This window comes from Ahaetulla prasina, chromosome 1 (assembly GCF_028640845.1).
Source record: "Ahaetulla prasina isolate Xishuangbanna chromosome 1, ASM2864084v1, whole genome shotgun sequence".
Taxonomy (NCBI): Eukaryota; Metazoa; Chordata; class Lepidosauria; order Squamata; family Colubridae; genus Ahaetulla; species Ahaetulla prasina.
In genome coordinates, this window is record NC_080539.1 from 91,547,639 (window position 1) to 91,568,059 (window position 20,421).

The following is a 20,421-nucleotide window of genomic DNA, read 5'->3' on the forward strand; positions in this document are numbered from 1 at the left end:
ACTTGTACTAAAACAGTGGGGGTATTAAATTGGTTGGTTATGTGTTGTTAAATTGTTTGCAACTCATTCTTAAAAGCTGGGAAAGACAGAAGAACATATACTGAGTATATGTTAATGCTTCTTATTCCTTCCTCCCTCTAGTTCGATTCTAGTTTTCTTTATGATTCCTCCACCACACCAATACCAGACAACCAAGGGAAAACTTTTCAATATGGCTGCCATGTAAAGAAATAACTCAGCAACTGGAATTTTCATTGATCATCCAAAAGATTTTGCTGTCCTGAAAAAGTCATATGCTACTAGGCTACTTATAAGGGTATAAGTAGTATATAGGTATATGTAGATGCTTTTAAATAGAATGTAACATTCTTATATGTTATTTTCCAAAGCCATTAGGAGCCAGTTGTACGTCATCCAATTGCAACCCTTCTTGTCATATTGTACCAATATCTATCCAAATAATTTGGATTTGTGTCTCAGCCTCTTTTCTGTATGTTTTATAGAGTTCCAAAGTCTTTGCCAAGAAAGAACTTTCCTACATGCCGATCATTGGCTGGATGTGGTACTTCCTAGAGATGGTGTTCTGCAAGCGAAAATGGGAGGAGGATCGAAAAACTATCATGCGCAGCCTGCTCAATCTCCGAGATTATCCTGAACACTTCTGGGTATGAAACATTACTGTCAAGTAGCACCCTTATCACAACTGCATTTCTAGATAGCCTGGCAGGCATAAGTCTAAAATACTCTCTGAACCTGAGTAAAATACGTTCTATTAATGTTGCAGATCAAGAAAGGGAGATGAGATAGTTATTTCAGTTTCACTTTTCCATTAAGAGAGAGTGCAGGTGGAGTCATAAGTGGGAAGAATTACTTATTCATTCACTGAAAAATGAGAAGGGAGCAAATTGGACCTGACTATTTTTTTTTTATTTACATTTATATCCTGCCCTTCTCCGAAGACTCAGGGCGGCTTACACTATGTCAAGCAATAGTCTTCATCCATTTGTATATACAAAGTCAACTTTTATTGCCCCAACAATCTGGGTCCTCATTTTACCTACCTTATAAAGGATGGAAGGCTGAGTCAACCTTGGGCCTGGTTGGACTAGAACCTACAGTAATTGCAGGCTGCTGCTGTTAATAACAGACTGCATTAGCAGCCTGAGCATAAGGAAGGGGAGGGGAGGCAAAAAACCGTGCATAGACTGGAAACAAAACACTCAAAACAATACCTCTAGATTTACTTTGTCATGGGGTTCATGGTTTATTTCTATTTTGGGCTCGTGATTTATTTCTGTCGACTTTCTGGAAGATTGGTTTGATGTTATTTTAGTACTGCTCTTTCAAACTGATATTGACCCATGTAGGTTTTATACCTCGACATACTATTCAAAAACCTCGTTAAATTCAGGGCAGCTTGTGTATTTTGTAAAAGTTTATATGGTTGCATTTTTACTGTTTGTCAGGCGAAAGGGTTTCCCCCCTCCCCCAAGTCCTTGATTTACAACAGTTCATTTAGTGACTGTTCAAACTTACAATAACAGTGAAAAAAGTGACATGACCTTTTTTCACTCTTATGACCATTGCACCATCCCTACGGTCATTTGATCCCTATGGTCATTTGATCAAGATTCATATTTATGATGGTTGCAGTATCCCAGGGTCATGCAATCACCTTTTGCGACCTTCTGACAAGCAAAATAAATGAGGAACCCAGATTCACTTAACAATCAGGTTACTAATTCAACCACTGCAGAAATTCACTTAACAGCTGTGACAAAAAAAAAGCCATAAAACAGAGCAAAATTCACTTAACAAACAGAAATTTTGGGGTCAATTGTGATCATAAGTCGAGGACTACCTGTAGAGATTTAGATTGCTGTTTGAAACGCACTTATAGGCAGTCCTCGACTTATGACCACAATTGAGCCCGAAATTTCTGTTGCTAAATGAGTCGGTTGTTAAGTGAGTTTTGCTTCATTTTATGACCTTGCTTGCCACAGTTGATAAGTGAAACACTGCAGTTGTTAAGTTAGTAACACAGTTGGTAAGTGAATGTGGCTTCCCCTTTGACTTTGCTCATCAGAAAGTTACAAAAAGTGATCATATGACCCAGGATACTTTTTTTTTTTTTTAATTTACATTTATATCCCGCCCTTCTCCGAAGACTCAGGGCGGCTTACAGTGTGTAAGGCAATAGTCTCATTCTATTTGTATATTTTACAAAGTCAACTTATTATCCCCCCAACAATCTGGGTCCTCATTTTACCTACCTTATAAAGGATGGAAGGCTGAGTCAACCTCGGGCCGGGCTTGAACCTGCAGTAATTGCAGGCTGCTGTGTTCTAATAACAGGCTTCTTACCAGCCTGAGCTACTGAAACTGCCATAAATGGAAGTCGTTTATAAAGTACAAATGGATAAAAAAATTAGTAAAAAATGTTGGAGATGTGAGATGGAATTGGGGACTTATGAACATATGTGGTATAATTGTGATAAGGTTAAAAAGTTTTGGCAACAATTGGAGAAAATGATATTTGAAATGATGGGGAAAGTAATAACATTGAGAGTGGAAACTATATTATTGTTGGTAATTAAGGAAATAGAATTAACAAAATATGAAAAAGAATTGATTAGAATTATGATTATAATAGGTAGAATTATAATAGCTAGATATTGGAAACTAGATGTGATTTTTAGAATAGAAGAGTGGAATTCTGAAATGTGGAAATTAGCTTTAAATGATAAAATGACATGTGATATTAAAATTAGAAGTGGTGTGTATAAAGAAGATATTTTCTGGAAGACTTGGAAACCATTTGTGGACTATGCGCTTGGAACATTGGACGCTTCGGTACCTGTACCTCGAGAACGTGGATTTTGGCAATCATGAGGATATATCCGAAGACCCAAATCTTCCTTTTATGTATAGCACAAGGGTGTAATAATGTATTTTTTTTTGTTTGTTTGTTGTAAAAAAAGTAATAAAATATAAAGTACCTGATCATGTGATCATGGGGTCCTGCAATGGTCATAGGTGTGAAAAACTGTTATAACTCCCTTTTTTTCAATGTCATTGTAACTTCAAACAGTCGCTAAATGAACTTTGTAAGTGGAAGACTACCTGTACTGCCCACTCTTCAGGGGTTTAGCTAGAATTATGATTTGATTTAAAATGACAATAAAAAATAAAGGTAAACGTTTCCCTGTCCAGTTGGCCAAGGCTACCATACAAATGCAGGTAGTTTCAATTCCAACAGTTCATTTATTGACCATTCAAAGTTACAATGTCACTGAAAAAAGTGACTTATGACCATTTTTCACACTTAGGACCATTCCAGCATCCCCATGGTCACGTGATTTACATTTGGATGCTTGACAACTGGTTCATATTTATGATGGTTGCAGTGTCCCAGGGTCACGGGAATCGCCTTTTGCAACCTTCTGACAATCAAAGTCAATGGGGAAGCCAGATTCACTTAACTATCTAATTACTACCTTATCAGTGATTCACTTAATAAATGTGGCAAGAAAAGCATAAAATGGTACGGAATTCACTTAACAAACGTCTCACTTAGCAACATAAATTTTGGGCTCAGTTGTGGTCAATACGTCAAGGGCTACCTACCTATATAAGAACAATTAAAAAGTGAGTCTAAATGTATATGTATAAAAACAGATCCAGCCGTGTAAAGATTGACAGCTGATGCAATATGGACTGGATTCAGTCTGTTATTAAACCTGCATTTGCTGTTAAACCTGCATTTGGCTTTTACACATTAGATACTGTATTGAGGATCTGGGTGGGTCTGCCTAGGAACTTGTGTGCTTTAGAGAATACAGTCTCATTTTCTAAGATAGAGAGTTGCCACTTTTCCCTTCATCAATTTAAGTGTGTGTGTGTGTGTGTGTGTGTGTGTGTGTGTGTGTGTGTGTGTGTGTATCCATCTAATTCAGCCCTTGCTGTATTGGCATCCAATGAAGGTTAAATAGGGCCACCATGATTCAAACAAGAAGCTCCTGCCTTTATTTATTTATTCATAATTTTTTGTGCTGCCGAGCTCACTGATAAGGCGACTCTTACTTCCCCTCCAAATGTAATATGTAACTTAATATTCAGAACGCAACCAATATTGCTTTCAACCATCTTTCAGGGAATGCTATTTCTGCTACGCTGTCTGCTATTTCTGATACAATGCTGCGTTCTGTGATTGCTGCTGAATTAGATAGGAGAGTCTAAATAGGAATTGATAAATGTTTCTGGTGAAACGCTCCTTAAATGCCTAACTTTATCCTGTTGCAACTACTCGTGCTCAAAATAGTGCGGATAGCAATACAGTCTTTGTGTTTTTAAAATAGTTCAAACAGGAAATGGCTGTGTTCTTTGGACAAGAGAGAAAGCAGCTACTGGTACTCAAAAAAGAACATTGTGATGCTAAAACTGCGTGTTAATTGTTCTTGCAAAAAAAAAGGTCTTATCAGCTAAAATCTGTAGTAAAACATGAAGGGCCTTGCAGATTGCTTTTCCTGAATTGTAGATCTTTTGGGTCATGATGTTTAGGTCTTAAGAAAAAGGTGCGTATTTGAGATTTATCACAGTGTTGTGATTAATGTACAGAAGTGGTCTTTTGTTTTCCTCTGTGCCCCATCCATTGGCGTGCAGTATTCCATAAAGAAATGTACTTCTTCCTCCCAAACCCCCAAAATATCTCTTCAGTTTCCTTTCTTCTTCTTCTTCTCTTCAGTTTTTGATTCATTGTGAAGGCACAAGATTTACTGAGCAAAAACATGAAATCAGCATGCAAGTGGCCGAAGCTAAAGGCTTGCCGAAGCTCAAACATCACCTCCTCCCAAGAACCAAAGGATTTGCAATCACTGTCCAGTGTTTGAGAAATGTAGGTAAGGAATAACATACCCAACACATCTAAGACCACCATTTTAAATGTTTGTAATCAGATGTATGTTTTAGTTAAACTGGCATTTGGAAATGAAGCAAGCAAATAACTTTTGATTGCCATGTTCTGAAAAATAGCCCTGTTGAGAGATATCTTCCTTTAAGTCTTTCTTCAGGTCTCATTAATCATATTTATATAGTCATATCTTGATTTAATTGAGGTGTGAGGCTTAGCCACATATCTCCAATTCGTTAATTCCCTCCTTTACAGCAGGAGAAAACAAGTTATGTCAGTGCCTCTTAACAATTATAGTTTGCTGCTTTGTTTATTCAATAAGCTGTGATTAGCAACTTTGAGACCCACTAGAATTCAAAAGCTCTGTTTGAAAACCCTCTTCAGCTGAAGTAGACTCCTATAAAGTGCACCAGGGACAGTTGGGTTGACATTTGAACCAGTCTATTAAAAAAACATAAAGTTGTCTTTTTATAGCTGGATTAGACTTTGAACTTCTGCTCTATTTTCCTGGAACACAACAAACTCTAGCCATGCCTTCACAGTCTTTTTGTAACCTGGTTTGTATTTGGTACCAAACTATAACAATTATTTTTCCTCTTAATTGCCAAAGCTCCTTGTTTTGATAACCTGAGCTTACATGGTGTTCACAGGATTGTGATACATTTTGAAACCTCTGACATGCTTTAATTTGCCCTATTCTACAGTTTCAGCTGTATATGATTCTACACTAAACTTCAGAAATAATGAAAATCCAACACTGCTTGGAATTTTACATGGGAAGAAATACCATGCAGATTTATACGTAAGGCAAGTACCTTTTTCTTAACATCTTTAAAAGATATAATGTAATAGTAATCCAAAAGGAACGATGGTGAGAATAGAACAGAACAGAACAGAACAGAACAGAATAGAATAGAATAGAATAGAATAGAATAGAATAGAATAGAATAGAATAGAATTCTTTATTGGCCAAGTGTGATTGGGCACACAAGGAATTTGTCTTTGGTGCATATGCTCTCAGTGTTTATATTGAAACACTAATAACTTGTATTTTTTCCCACCCAAATCTTGTTGCTTACATTCCCACCATAAATGAAAGTGAGCAGGTTGGTTATATGGTTTGTTTTCAATTTTTCTCTTCATCTTATGCTCTCTTCTTCAATATTTCTAGGCGGATTCCATTAGAGGAGGTTCCAGAAGGTGACCAGGAGTGTTCTGATTGGCTTTACAAACTCTATCAAGAAAAGGTTGGTTTATTAGTTAACCATTTTTATGATGGTTAAGACTTGAGATAGCCCTCCGCAACAATCCCAGTCTCTCATCTGGCCCCTTGGGAAAATTAATTGCCCACCCCTGCTCTTGTTGTTCAGTTGTTACACATTCCTAAATTCTGAATTCTGAATTCCTGAAATCTGAAAGTGATTGCTTAATTTTTTTTAAAGAGAAGAACGGAATCTGTAGTTTTTGCAAATGAGAAACTGGCAATTTGGTGGGTGGAGGAATAATGTATTTAATAGCATAAGGCATATGTCTTCTGTGGTACCCTCCCTAGAGGAACAGAAACACCAGAAATAGGGAGGGAAATCACACTTCCTGCTTGCAGTGATGAATTTAGCAGATAACCAGCTCTTTCCCATTCTGACTAGGATACCTTCCAAGAAGAATACTACAGGACAGAAAGCTATCCAGGGATCCCAGTTGTGCTTCCTCGGCGGCCATGGCCTCTTTTGAATTGGCTTTTCTGGGCCTTGTTGCTGCTCTATCCTTTATTCAAGCTGCTCATCAACATGATTAGCAGTGGCTCATACCTGACACTTGCCACTGTAGCTTCTGTCTTGATTGCAGGTGAGTCATTTCCAGCCCCAAGGCTGCATCTATGATAAAGGCCCTCTGCATCTAATGTGGATAGATGAATTTGAGTGGGAGGAGTAAGATCGGGCTTTCGTAATCTCATTTTAACTCTGAAGACAGAGATTTTGGTGATCTAAAATTTCACTGGGCTGGTGTCCTACAAATTACTTGGTTTTTTTAGAAGTTTACATAACTGCGTTGGAACTGCACTAGAAAATACTGAAGAAAAAAGGCAGAAAAGAATGCGTAAAACTAAGCAAATTTTCAAATGTGTGGCTTATTGTTTCTCAGATCCATCTAACTGTTCTCTTTCTTACATTTTCTTTCTTTCTTAAAAATACCCTTATGGTGCCTCAAGGCATCTGGCTATTCCTCCCTGGTATGAATGGAATAGAGGACAGTGGGAGGTCCACTGCTTCTGGAGCTGGGGAGCCTGGATTGATGTGGCCTTTGGGGATGCGGGGGATCATATCTCCCTATGCCCGTTATGTATGGTGCCAGACAGGAAGCAGGCTACACTTGGAATTTATAGATCCATTGCCTTATTCCAGTTTCATGTTCCTGTTCCCTGAATGTGTGGATGCCCCTGGGGGAGGGGGAATGAAGAGATGCTGCCTGGGAAACAACCAGGCGAGAAGGAGGAGCCCCAGTGGCTTAATAGTCAGAGAAGGAAACTTGGAAGAACCATCCTACTTGATCAGCGGCTTAGGTGGCAGCAGGAAAGATACACTTTTAGACTTGCAAGATGTTGTTAATGTAACAGTACAATAAAATAGAATTAGCTCATCTAATTGCGTTTCCTGTCTGATTTACCAGGGAGGGCTGACATCAATCTTGCAAGTCTGGAGGTGCAAACTTCCCACTGCCACTTTTAACTGTTTGATCAATTCTCTGCTGAGTCACTCATACCTTAATCATCGCTTACTGTAATGTGTTCTTTTACATAGGGCTGCTCATGAAAAGTATCCAGAAGTTTCAGCTGGGACAAAATGCAGTGGTATAGGCAGTTGTATTTACCACTACAAGACCACATGTTATATCTCTGTTCTGTGAGCTGCATTGGTTGCCAAGATTATTTCTGGGTCCAATTCAAGGTTCTGATTTTGAGCTTGGTATGAGGTTGGGTTGCGTGAGGGGCCTTGTCTCCAAAATTACATCTTCCTGTCCCATCATCTGGCAAAAGACGCAGGCTGTGGGTCTCTTCTGTAATGAAGCTACATATGATAAATCCCAGGAGACATGCCTTCTCTGCCTTAAGCCCCTACCTTAGGGAACATTCTTCCCTCAAAATTAATTAGCTCCATCCTTTTTGACATTCCTGAAGGCCCTCAATACTTGTTTATATTATGAGGCCTAGGGCTCGCAGGGAACCTGAGATATGCTTGGATGGCCCCATTTCTATTCTCTCTTTGCCTAGGGGTTTGTATTTGTATTTGTTTTTTATGCTATTTATTCTTAATACAGGTTTTTTTTTTCACATCTGTAGGTTTTTTTAATCTGTATTTTAATATGATTGTTGTGCACTGTCCCAAATTGCTTCTGATGAGATGGGCAACTATACAGATTTGATTGGTTGGCTGATTGATTGATTGATTGATTAATTAATTAATTATGCTTAAGAACTGACCTTGCTGAACATTCTACCTTTATTTTGTAGCCAAATTGTTATAAACTGAAAGTGCATCAGCCAATGTCTAGCAAGAGTATATATTGTTTTATTATTGTTCTCATGAAATTCTGGATGGCACATGAATGATCATAGATGGGCAATTGGTTCTGTTGATGCTAGTTTCCCTTCAAGTAACACCTATGCTTTTCAAGCAATGTTGAATAAGAAATGGTAGGGCTATATGAGTAGAAAAGCAGCAAGTGTATGAGGGCAAGTTCTCATTTCCAAATTATCTGGAATATGGTCTTGAAATCCTCCACTTTGTGTTCTCTTTATTGTCTTTCCCTCTAGAGCAGTGCTTCTCAACCCTGCTATTGCGGGAATTTTGGGAATTGAGATCCACACATCTTTAAAGTTATTAAGACTGAGAAACATTGCTTATATATAAGCAATGTTTATATATAAGTTATAGGTTTCTCATCTATAGCCTCTTCATCTAAAGCAGGAGAACTATCATTATGGAAGGCAAAATCCTTGGATAAGACTTCTTATCGTCACTACATCTTGCTGAGCTTAATGATCAAATGTGCACTTTAGGAAACTCTACAAAGTACTAAGTTTGCATAGTACTTGCATGCATAAGAGCACCAGCGTGCCTACCATTCCTGTCCTAATGTTCCCTTTGGTTGTATTCATTTTGTGTGGTTATTTCATATATATTGTTGTGTTTGACAAAATAAATGAATAAATTAGAAAATAAAATAAAAATAAAATAAAGTTAGGAACAAATGATGGACAGCCCCAAACTGCAGCAAAATAGATTATTTCTTCTTTTATTATGTGTGGAATTCCTTGTTGATCATCAGAGCTATGCATGGATTTTGGATAGTGCTACTAATTAAAGCAAACACGTCTATTCAGGCTCATATCAAAGTCTGAAATAAAGAATTGGCGGCTTTAATTAGTATGGATTCTCTGCTTCTCTCAGGTCCCCAGCAATTCTTCCAAATATTGATTAAGGCATTTAAAACTTAACTTGAATGCTATATGCCAAATATTAGACATAGTTGATTTTTGTATCGGCTATAGAAGTGAATGGGTAATTAGAGTGGATGGAAAAAAACTGAAGCGGAACCTTCAGAATCATGCAGTGGTTTTGCTGGGGTCATTGGCTTACAGTTCTTCCCTTGGGCCCCTTTATCATTTTCAGGGCTTTGAGGATGCATATTGTCTCACTTCACTCTCACTTTGAATACCCATTTTTTTCCTAAGTCTGTTTTTTATTTCTGTTGCATGCAGAGATGGGATTCACATACCTTCCCTACAGGTTTACAAAAAACGAGCGTGCAAAAACTGTGCATGCGCACGGCCTTCTGCGCATGCACTGTAGTCGCACATTACGTTTGGGTGGGTGGGCAGGCGGAGCCTCCTGCAGTCGCCGCTACCAGTTCACGCGATCCGGAGAGAACCGGCTGAATTCCATCACTGGTGCATGACAATATTTTAATAATGAATATCTTTGGTTTGTCTCTCATGAAGTCAACCATTGCAAATATCCAGGTAATGTAATGTGATTTGGCACTAACCTGAGTACAGATAGTTCTCGACTTACAACACTTCATTTAATGACCATTCAAAGTTACAAAAGGTACATAAATGAAATCTTAATACTTTTCTTTGTAGACATAAATTCAATTTAAGGCTATTTGAACATTTATAACAAAACTACTTTCTCAATGTTTAAGTCTCATTCTAATTACGTTGCGAGATCAAAACAAGCAATGTTAATATTTAGGTTAACTTTTAAAAAAATATGTTGTAATTCTCCCTGGCTAAACCACAGTGACAAAAGGAATCCATCTCAAAAGAGTTTATTGTGGAATTTTACTGATATACTGTAAAACTAAAGTCTACATAATTAAACAGTTTTACAAATTCTTTGATTTAAAGCTGGTGACCAGTTTTAAAAAGCCCAAGATCATATACAGGACTACTTCTATTTTCTATAGGCCAAATTTTATTTTTCCTAGGTTAAGAGACAGAAGGGAGCATTACAAGAATTTGGAGCTGTCAGAGAAAAAAATATATAAAGGTTGTCCTCTTTATAGTTTATATAATCTGGTCCCTGCAAACTCTACTGTGATTTCTGTATTATTATTCAAAAACTGAAATGACTGCATCAAAGTAACCTACATTCTGCACTGGTTTTACACACTGACCAATTTATGCCTATGTATTTAGGATGCAGAAGATAGTTGTTTTCTGTCTATTATTTTTTCATTGGTTTATTTGATCAAGGTTAAAATAGATAATTGTTATCTCTGGTAACCCTAAATGGACTTTCGCTGACCAGGATTGAACAAGGCAGTTTTAAGAAATTGTTTATAGATAAGAGATGGAACATGGGAAAAAGGTAGTTCTCCCTGTCGGGGAAAACGGCTGTCAGGAATGGGGTTAATCTCCTCGTTTGCTGATTGGACCGAGTCTTGAAAAATTTGTTGCTTATAGTCCCCGCCTTCTCTTCCCTTCCAGCTTTTTCGACTCGGTTTTGCTTCGGACCAGTCGTGTGTTAGAAATCTCTAGTTATTGGGCTAGAGGTTTAATTGTTGCTTCAAGTGGATTTATTTTAATTTCTTTTAATTTACGTTATTTTTTTGGGTTACTGGAGAAGAGAAGCGTCTGACTCCCTAGCCGCTGGGAAGCCCGGCGGCCCGCCCGCCGGTCAGCTGTGAGGCGCTCACGGGCAGGTTCCCGACGCGCTAAAGCCGCAGCTGCAAAGAGTCAAGGCGGCTATCGGAGAGGCTCACGGGCTGGTCCCTGAAGCTCTCTCCTGGCAGGAGGTTCGCTGCCTGGGAGTTTTCGCTGCCTGGGAGTTTTACTGGCCCCGCCTGAAGAAGCGGCGTGAGTGGTGCCGGATCACCGCGGGGAGCCATTTCTGTGCCGCGCTAGAAGCCACGACGCGAGCGGCCCGCCCTGCAGGCAAACGGAAGGTTGGTTTGGAAAGCGCGGCTAGACTTTAAAACAAGAGATTGTGTGAGCGTTGCCGGCTCATTGCAACCATTAAAGAGCCAGTGGAGCCCTGATCCTGCAAACTCCCCCAGAGCAGCGTTGCCGGCTCACTGCAATAATTAAAGAACCAGTGGGGCCCTGATCCTGCAAACTTCCCCAGAGCAGCGTTGCCGGCTCATTGCAACCATTAATTAGCCAGTGGGGCCCTGATCCTGCAAACTCCCTCAGAGCAGGCTTCTCGGTGGCCATCTTGGGAGTAGGCCGGAGCAGCAAAAATTGGCGGGAATTTTTCAAAATGGAGGACGCCACTATTACTCAACCAGATTTGGTGGATATATCCCCTGAAGCCCGGGCCCAAGGGGACCTGGGTGAGGGCCCTTCAGCAGACCCTCAGGTTTCCCCCCCCAAGGGGCGGAAAGCATCAAAACCCAGGGCCAAAAAGGGGGAGAGGGCTGAAGAAAAGCGGCATAGGGCTCTAGAAAAGGCCTTTACTAGAGCTTCCAAGAGGGCTCTCAGGTCTCCTTCCCCTAGAAGCGGGAGAAAGCAAGGGGGGGAAAAAATCCCACCTCCCTTAGAGCCAGAATGCATTATCCAAACCATGCAGGATTCAGGGGCCTGGTCCCCAGATAGATCATTTTCCCCGCATAGGGCTCAGACGGGAAACCCCCCATTATTCCGTACTCTGTCGCAGATGGATCTTCAAGAGGCCTCAGGGGGTATAACAGGACAAACAGTACCTGGGTCAATAGAGACTGAAACAGCTAGGCCTCTGCCGGAATCTGGCTTGCCAACGTTTCCAGTTTTTCAACTTCCTGAGTCCTTTGGGCTGATGATTCAACAGGCCGTGCGCCAAGAGTTGGCACAAGCCCGGCATCGGGAATCCCAGATGGCATCTACTTCTAGACCCCAGCATAAAGACAGGCAGAGGGAACCTGCATGTTCTGCTTCAACAAGGTTCAGACCTCAGAGGGAGGAGTCCTCGGAAGAGGAGGGCCAAGCCTCTTCTTCCGGAGAAGAGGACGCTGGAGAGGCTTTGTCGGAGGACGAAGGCCTTGGTCCTGACCAACCATCATTTGTGGGACTTTTTAAACACCACATGTTCCGTTCCCTTTTATTCAAGGCATTGGCAACCACGGGGTTGGGGGCTTCTCAGGCTCCTTCTACGGATCAGCAATCCTTACCCATCACTTCAACTAATCTCTTTGTGGAACCCACAGTGGTGGCAGAGGCCATTCCGGCACCTAAAATGTTTGTGGATGTGGTACAACGACAGTGGGCTCATCCTAGTTCGGGTTCTCTTCCCAGCGCCACAGACAAAAAGTTCTATAACTGTGCTCCTGATCTAGAGAACATTCTTCAAGTACCCACAGTGGATGCTCCAGTAGTCGCTCTTACAACGGTGTCACATGTGACGGGTCCAGAGAATGAGGCTCTTCGTCCCGAAGATAAAAGGGCTGACCAATCCCTGGTAAAGTCCCATCAAGCATCAGCCTGGGCCATCAGGTCTTCAATAGCGTCTTCATTTTCAATAGAGCATCCATAATGTGGCTCAAACAACTTCAGGGCCGGTTACCAACGTCGGACGTCAGGGCTCACCAGGATCTTAACAAGGTCATCGCAGCTTTGGAGTTTTCAGCTGACTCGACACTTAATGCAGCCAGGTTCTCAGCTAAGTCGATTGGGTCGACGGTTACATCCCGGAGGCTTTTATGGTTGCGCCATTGGAAGGCAGATACTAGAAACAAGTGGCGATTGGCTTCTTCCGCTTACGCAGGTTCGAAGTTGTTTGGAGCTCCTCTTGACCCTATTCTAGTGGAAACTAAGGATAAGAAAAAGGTGCTACCGTCCTTGTCGCATGAGGCGAACTGAGACAACAACCTTATTTTCGTCCCTCGGCTACCTCTTCTTCTGCCTCCTTTCGTGGCCAGGAATTCGGAGGATCTGGGTCAGCGTCGGCAAAGATTTTCACCGTACAGAGGGAGCTCACAGAGATCTGATCAGGTCAGAACAGGGTCCAAATTCTCTTCCCGTAAACCCTTTCGGGGGGGACGGGGGAAACCATTTAACCGCTTCAAATAATATCTTAGAGGATCTACCCATTGGAGGCAGGCTAGCTTATTTTTATTCCCAATGGGAGGTGTCTACTTCAGATAAGTGGGTGCTACAGACTATCAGAGAGGGCCTGGCCTTAGAGTTCATCTCCACCCCCCCGACGGTTTTCTTGACTTGCCCTGTTTCTAACCGCTCTTCCAGCTCTTCCATTGTGGAGTCGGCGGTTAGTCACCTTCTTTCTATCCGGGCCATTCAGAGGGTCCCCATTGATCAACAGAAACAGGGGTTCTATTCCAGACTCTTCGTAGTCAGCAAACCGTCGGGGGGATGGAGAGCCATTCTGGACCTTAAAGCCCTGAACAAATTCATTGCGTACCACCGCTTCAAGATGCACTCCTTACGTTCCATCTTAGAGTGCATCCGGCAGGGGGATTACATGGCTTCCATTGATTTGACGGAAGCTTATCTGCACATTCCTATTAGGAAAGATCACCGTAAATTCCTTAGGTTTTGCTTTCAGGGTGCTCATTTTCAGTATAGGGCTCTACCCTTTGGGTTATCTTCGGCCCCCAGGGTTTTTACCAAAGTCATGGCTGTGCTATTAGCCCATATCAGGGGGTTTCCAGTTAGACTTCAGGCTTACCTAGATGATATTCTCATTTTGTCTTCCTCAAAGGAGGCAGCAAACAGGGATATAGCCTTAACCTTAGAGATATTACAAGCACATGGGTTCTCAATTAATTGGGATAAGAGTCACTTAGCTCCTTCTACCATTATCACACATTTAGGGGCGCAAATTGATTCTCGCGAATCGATGGTTTATTTGTCGACAGACCGTCAGGCTAATTTGGCTGAGTTAGCCGGTATATCTAGGTTGTCACATACAGTTCCATTAGATCAACTTTCCAAGCTTCTAGGGAAAATGGTTTCGTCGACATTGTTCCTTGGTCTCGCCTTCATAGTCGGCCTCTTCAGTGGTTCCTCTTGCCACATCAAAGGAAACGACGCAGTTCATCAAGACGTCGGGTGACCATTCCACGGGAAGTGGCCGACTCTTTGGCCTGGTGGAATCCGGAGACGCTAGCCAGAGGCTCAGTCTTCAGGGAGCCAGCGAGAGTGGTCATCTCCACCGACGCCAGTCTTTCGGGATGGGGAGCACATCTCGATCAACACCTAGCCCAGGGCAAGTGGTCTCCATCGGAATGCCATTACGGCATCAATTTTCTGGAGTTACGGGCCATACGTCTGGCTCTTCTGGCATTCAAGGATCTTATCCGGGGCAGGGATGTCCTTGTGCTCACGGACAACGTGACGGCGAAGGCGCATATAAACAGGTGGGGTGGCACTCATTCTCGCTCGCTTATGACGGAAGCGCTCTCCCTCGGTCATTGGACCGAATCCCACTTGCGCTCTTTGAAAGCGGAACATATTGCGGGAACAGACAACTGCACGGCAGACTCCCTCAGTCGTCAGACCATCGATCAGGCGGAATGGTCATTGTCCCCAGAGAACTTCCAGGAGTTGACAAACTGCTTGGACTCCCACTGGTGGACTTGTTTGCCTCCCACTCCAACAATCAAGTTCCTCGATTCTTTTCGAGATTCCGCTCTCGGGGGGCGGAGGCAGTGGATGCCCTCCGCAGCAAGTGGCCTCCGGGCCTTCTATATGCCTTTCCGCCAATTCCACTGATCCCAAGGGTGATAAGGAAGCTACTCACGGAGAAGGCGGAGTTGATATTGGTCGCCCATTCTGGCCCAGGAGACCCTGGTTCGCAGATCTGATGTCTCTTTCAATACGAGAACCGTGGAGGATACCAGACGACCAGGTTTCTCTCCACCAGGGACCAGTTTTACATCCCGATCCACAATGGCTACGTCTAGCCGTGTGGAGATTGAGCGGGGCATCTTGACTAAAGCAAAGGTTCCATGCCAAGCCATCCCAACTATGCTGGCCTCACGCAGGGATTCCACCAAGAGGATTTATGAGGCCACTTGGCGTGTCTTTGTTGACTGGTGCACGCCCCAGGGAATAGTAGCATCTGAGGCCTCAGTTCTAGACATTCTGGCTTTTCTGCAGCGAGGTCTCGATGCCGGGCTAGCAACCAACACACTCAAAAGACAGGTGGCGGCGCTTTCTTCGATATTGAGATGCGGTTCACTCATTCCTCTCTCAAAAGAGCCTCACATTCAACAGTTTCTTCGGGGCGCTTCTAATGTCAACCCTCCAGTAGTTCATCGGTTCCCAACCTGGCGATTGAATGCAGTACTTAACGCTCTGACCAAGACACCCTTTGAACCGTTGAGGGAATCATCTCTTCGATTCCTGTCACTCAAAGTCGCCTTTCTAATTGCCATTACCTCGGCCCGCAGGATATCAGAACTATCGGCCCTCTCTGTGCGACAAGATCTCTGCAAATTCTTCAACGATAGAGTGGTATTACGATTGGACTCTACCTTTCTCCCTAAAGTTAACAGTCAGTTTCATAGGGCTCAGGAAATAGTTTTACCTGACTTCTGTCCGAATCCCAGACATCACTTAGAGAAAGTGTGGCATACTCTGGACGTAAGGAGAGCATTGAAGATATACATTGATCGTACTGCTTCGTTCCGTAAAACGGAGGCCCTCTTTGTGTCGTTCCAACCACTTTCTATGGGCTTAAAAGTGACCAAATCGGTTCTCGCCAGGTGGATCAGGGCTACGATAGCCACGGCCTACGAAAACCTGTCTCTACCGGTACCTCGCAATATTTCGGCACACTCGACCAGGAGCGCCGCTTCGTCGGCTGCTTGGGGCGCCCAGGCATCGATCGATGAGATCTGCAGAGCGGCGACTTGGTCGACTCCCTCTTCGTTTATTCGGCACTACCGGGTGGACTCCTATGCGTCGGCCGACGCGGCGTTTGGCAGACGGGTCCTGCAGTCGGTCCTTTCTCAACAATGACAGACCGCCATCTTCCCTCCCGGTAAGACATTGAGCTTGGGTATGTCCCATTCCTGACGGCCGTTTTCCCCGACATGGAGAAGGGAACGTTGTCTTACCTGAACGTCCCTTCTTGGAGAGGGGAAAACGGCCGTCAGCCCCACCCATGGCGTCTGTCCAAGAGGGGGTTGGGGCGGGAGTGCGCTAATTCTTTTTCATTTCAGTACTGCACGAGGGCCTACGCCTGGATCCTCGCCGAAAAAGCTGGAAGGGAAGAGAAGGCGGGGACTATAAGCAACAAATTTTTCAAGACTCGGTCCAATCAGCAAACGAGGAGATTAACCCATTCCTGACGGCCGTTTTCCCGACAGGAGAAGGGAACGTTGTCTTACCTGAACGTCCCTTCTTGGAGAGGGAACGGTCAGCCCCACCCATGGCGCCTGTCCAAGAGGGGTTGGGGCGGGAGTGCGCTAATTCTTTTTCATTTCAGTACTGCACGAGGGCCTACGCCTGGATCCTCGCCGAAAAAGCTGGAAGGGAAGAGAAGGCGGGGACTATAAGCAACAAATTTTTCAAGACTCGGTCCAATCAGCAAACGAGGAGATTAACCCCATTCCTGACGGCCGTTTTCCCCTCTCCAAGAAGGGACGTTCAGGTAAGACAACGTTCCCTTTGTTATATTTAAGAGAAGTTGATAAAATGATAAATTATTAAAAAATATTATACTTGTGATGCCAGGGAAGTCATTTCTGTATATATTTTCTTTTTCTTTACTATATTCCTATCCTTCTTTTCTGTGCTTTCTATTTTTTCTTTTTTTTTAGTTGTATTAGTTTTTATATTTTTAATTAAGTTCTGTTAGGCCCCATCAGCCTAACATGCATTTTAAGGATAAGTGAAACCAGTACCAGATCTTTCATTTCTGCAGAATACGTATCACTATGTTCATATGTAGAGTGTAGAATAAATAAGTTTTCTCTCTACAGGCAGTTCCTGAAAATTGAACCGTGTATTCACCATTTAAGGTGTTTGGAGTAAGAAATGGCAAAGATTGATGTGATATAGTACAGAGGAATACTTGCATGCAGGCAGGGCTTATGTACATACAATTATTTGTGTGTGTGTCGTCATCCCCCAAATTGTATTTTGGGTGTGTTAGCCAACTAACAGATTTGCCAACTCAGTTGCTACAAGCATATGCCACAACTCTAAGGATTGTCTACTCATCCTACTACATAACTAGGGTCTTGTCCCACACGTTCAAGGCAAGGAATTTGGAGGATACTTTCATCAAAACAGGTGCACTATTACTCAGCTTCATACTGACTAAATGAAATGAATCAGCCTTTGTATATGGAAATAAGAGAAAGGAAGTTTTGCACCGTATTTGTTCCATGACACAGAGGTGTTGTGATTATTATTGTGTCTCTTCAAAGGTTTACATCCTGTCTTCCTCTTCGCCCCTTTCCATTAAGAGATGGAGCAGAAATTCTTACATTTTTGATGCAACGTTGCATCAGCAGCAAAAGTTTGATTGCTTCCTGAACTGTCTGTCAGAAAAAGCTTTGCTCTTTTTTAAAGAAGGAAATCATGATGTTGGTTTTGAATATTTAATGGTAAGAGGAACTTAAAATGTTATGAAATGTTTCCAACGTAAACATTTAACAGACAAGAGAATGAGCTGATCTTAAAACACAGAAAATAATGAGAGATTAAAACTGCATGACCACAACTACTCTAGGGCTAATGTAATGGGAGAGGCTGCACTCACCGATTTTTGTGATGGAAAGGATATTAAGACTATTATTCATTTGTAATCCAGGCTAAATTTTAAGATTGATTTCCTAAAACAGAGAACCCAACATTTGAAAGGAAAATCATTATGGGTTACAGTGAAACATCACAACAATTCTGACTCTGGTTGCATGCATGGCTGCATGTTTTTGCATGCAGTTTATTTGAAACCTTTATAGAAATGTTGACTCTTTAAACTTTCAAGCAAGTGCAGATTTTAATCACTGAATCTTTCTACATAGCAGAAATATCACAATAAATATAATAGCTATTTTATGTGAACCAGATGAGTCTGCTGCAAAATAGACACGGAAATGTCAGAGCCAGTTAACAAATACTTTAATTTCAATAGAAATTATTACTGTTTTGAAAGCTGGAAATATCTAGTTACTTACTCATATCATACTGGGAAGAAATGTGTATAATGATAGTAAATCTGGTTACCATAATCTAGCATTGTCAAACCCATTTATTGCAAATTTCGCTGGCTTTCCTTATTTAATTCGAAGAAGCTCTTAAACACTACACAGGTTAATTGATTTTGAGATTACATTTTTAATGTTTCTAATGTTCCATAATTTTTATTATCTGGAATGGTTAAAATACTAATAGTTCATTATAACATGATGGAAAAAATTAAAAAAGGATAATAGCAAACATTATCACCGGTCTTCTTTTCTCCAAAATGGAGACATTATTTGCTAAACTAAATCAGCAACTTTAGCCCTGGTGGATAGGAGTATTTTAATATAAGCTGTTGTATTATATAATTAATCAATACTGAATACATTCTGCAGATTATTGGTAAACCTGTTGAATGTTATCACTGTCAATTGCTAGCCAATAGAATGTCAGGTAAATCTTTAAGATTGGAACTAATTTGATGATAGAATAAGGTAAAGGTAAAGGTTCTCCTTGCACATATGTGCTAGTCGTTCCCAATTCTAGGGGGTGGTGCTCATCTCTGTTTCAAAGGCCAAAGACCTTTGGCCTTTGAAACAGCTGTCCGAAGACGTCTCTGTGGTCATGTGTCCAGCATGACTAAATGCCAGAGGTGCATGGAACACTGTTACCTTCTTACCAAAGGCGATCCTTATTTTTCTACTTGCATTTTTTACATGCTTTCAAACTGCTAGGTTGGCAGAAGCTGGGACAAGTAACGGGAGCTCAGCCCATTACGCAGCACTAGGGTTTTGAATTGTTGAACTGTCGACCTTTTGATTGACAAGCTCAGCGTCTTAGCCACTGAGCCACTACATTCATCTGATGATAGAAGTAATTTTAAGAAATGAACTTACATATAGTATTATTTCAACTCTGCAACCCAAATTATTTTCTGAAAACTATTAAGATGACCACTTAGATACAATTGTTAACATAATGTGAAAGAAGCTATTGTAACAATGTTTTAAACAGATGTGCAAAATACTATTACACTATCTTGAAGCAGCAATGTGTGCACACTTTAGCACAATTTTCTTAATTCAATATAAGGAAACCATCTTTAATGCACATGCATCTCAAAGTAGCTTTGAAGTCCAGATGTTGAATTACAGCATGGTAGATGATTAAAAGATAATCTGAGACTTATATCTCACCCGATTCATCTGGAGGAGTAATTTGCATAAGCTATTTATTTGAATTCCAGAGATTCAGTTTTGAAAAATCATCTTGCTTTGGGAAGCCATGAGTTGAATAAAGCTGGACTTGGCCTCATTATGGTCTTTAAGTAATACTTTATTGTGACAGCCAGATATGCAACATGCTGCCCTAATGAAGGGCATTTGTCATTTGGTAAGGAGGTATTTGGTTTAAGCACATGCATTATATAAAGGACATTTGAGGTTCAATTGATTTAAATAAAGTCCCGCATAGACAAATATTAACTTCAGTTTTTAGCTAATTTGTATCACTCCACTGAATAGTAACTAGCAGAATAGTGGCCATTTGAGAGATCTGGTGTGGTGGTGTGGTTAAGATGTTGACCTAGATTAGGACAAGGAGCTCTAGATTCGAGACTTTCCTCAGGCACGGCAGTTCAACAAATCAATCTCTTGCTCTAGTACAGTCCTACCCCTTTCACCGTGTAAAGCAGAATGCCTGTCCAGTTGAGCTCCTGAAGGAAAGGCAGGGTATAAATCTTAACACATTTCCATGTTTTCTGTGACTGACAAGTGTTTTGGTTTCTTAGGGCCTTCTTTGCGTATTGTGCCAGTAGATTTTCAATTTGAGCTCTTCTAGATGATGTGCTAGGTTCGAAAAGTAGATGAGAGAGGTT

At 41.7% G+C, this 20,421-nt stretch overlaps 1 protein-coding gene across 4 annotated transcripts in view; it reads left to right on the forward strand.

The window, feature by feature from the left end:
- Nucleotides 1-20,421, forward strand: part of AGPAT4 (1-acylglycerol-3-phosphate O-acyltransferase 4) — a 59,311-nt gene that overhangs the window by 32,946 nt on the left and 5,944 nt on the right. For all 4 annotated transcript variants that reach the window (XM_058168194.1, XM_058168204.1, XM_058168185.1 and 1 more), the window contains 5 exons: nucleotides 504-665; nucleotides 4,745-4,898; nucleotides 5,614-5,716; nucleotides 6,081-6,156; nucleotides 6,556-6,754. In XM_058168194.1, coding sequence (XP_058024177.1) covers nucleotides 504-665; nucleotides 4,745-4,898; nucleotides 5,614-5,716; nucleotides 6,081-6,156; nucleotides 6,556-6,754 — 694 coding nt within the window. The remainder of the gene's footprint in view (nucleotides 1-503; nucleotides 666-4,744; nucleotides 4,899-5,613; nucleotides 5,717-6,080; nucleotides 6,157-6,555; nucleotides 6,755-20,421) is intronic.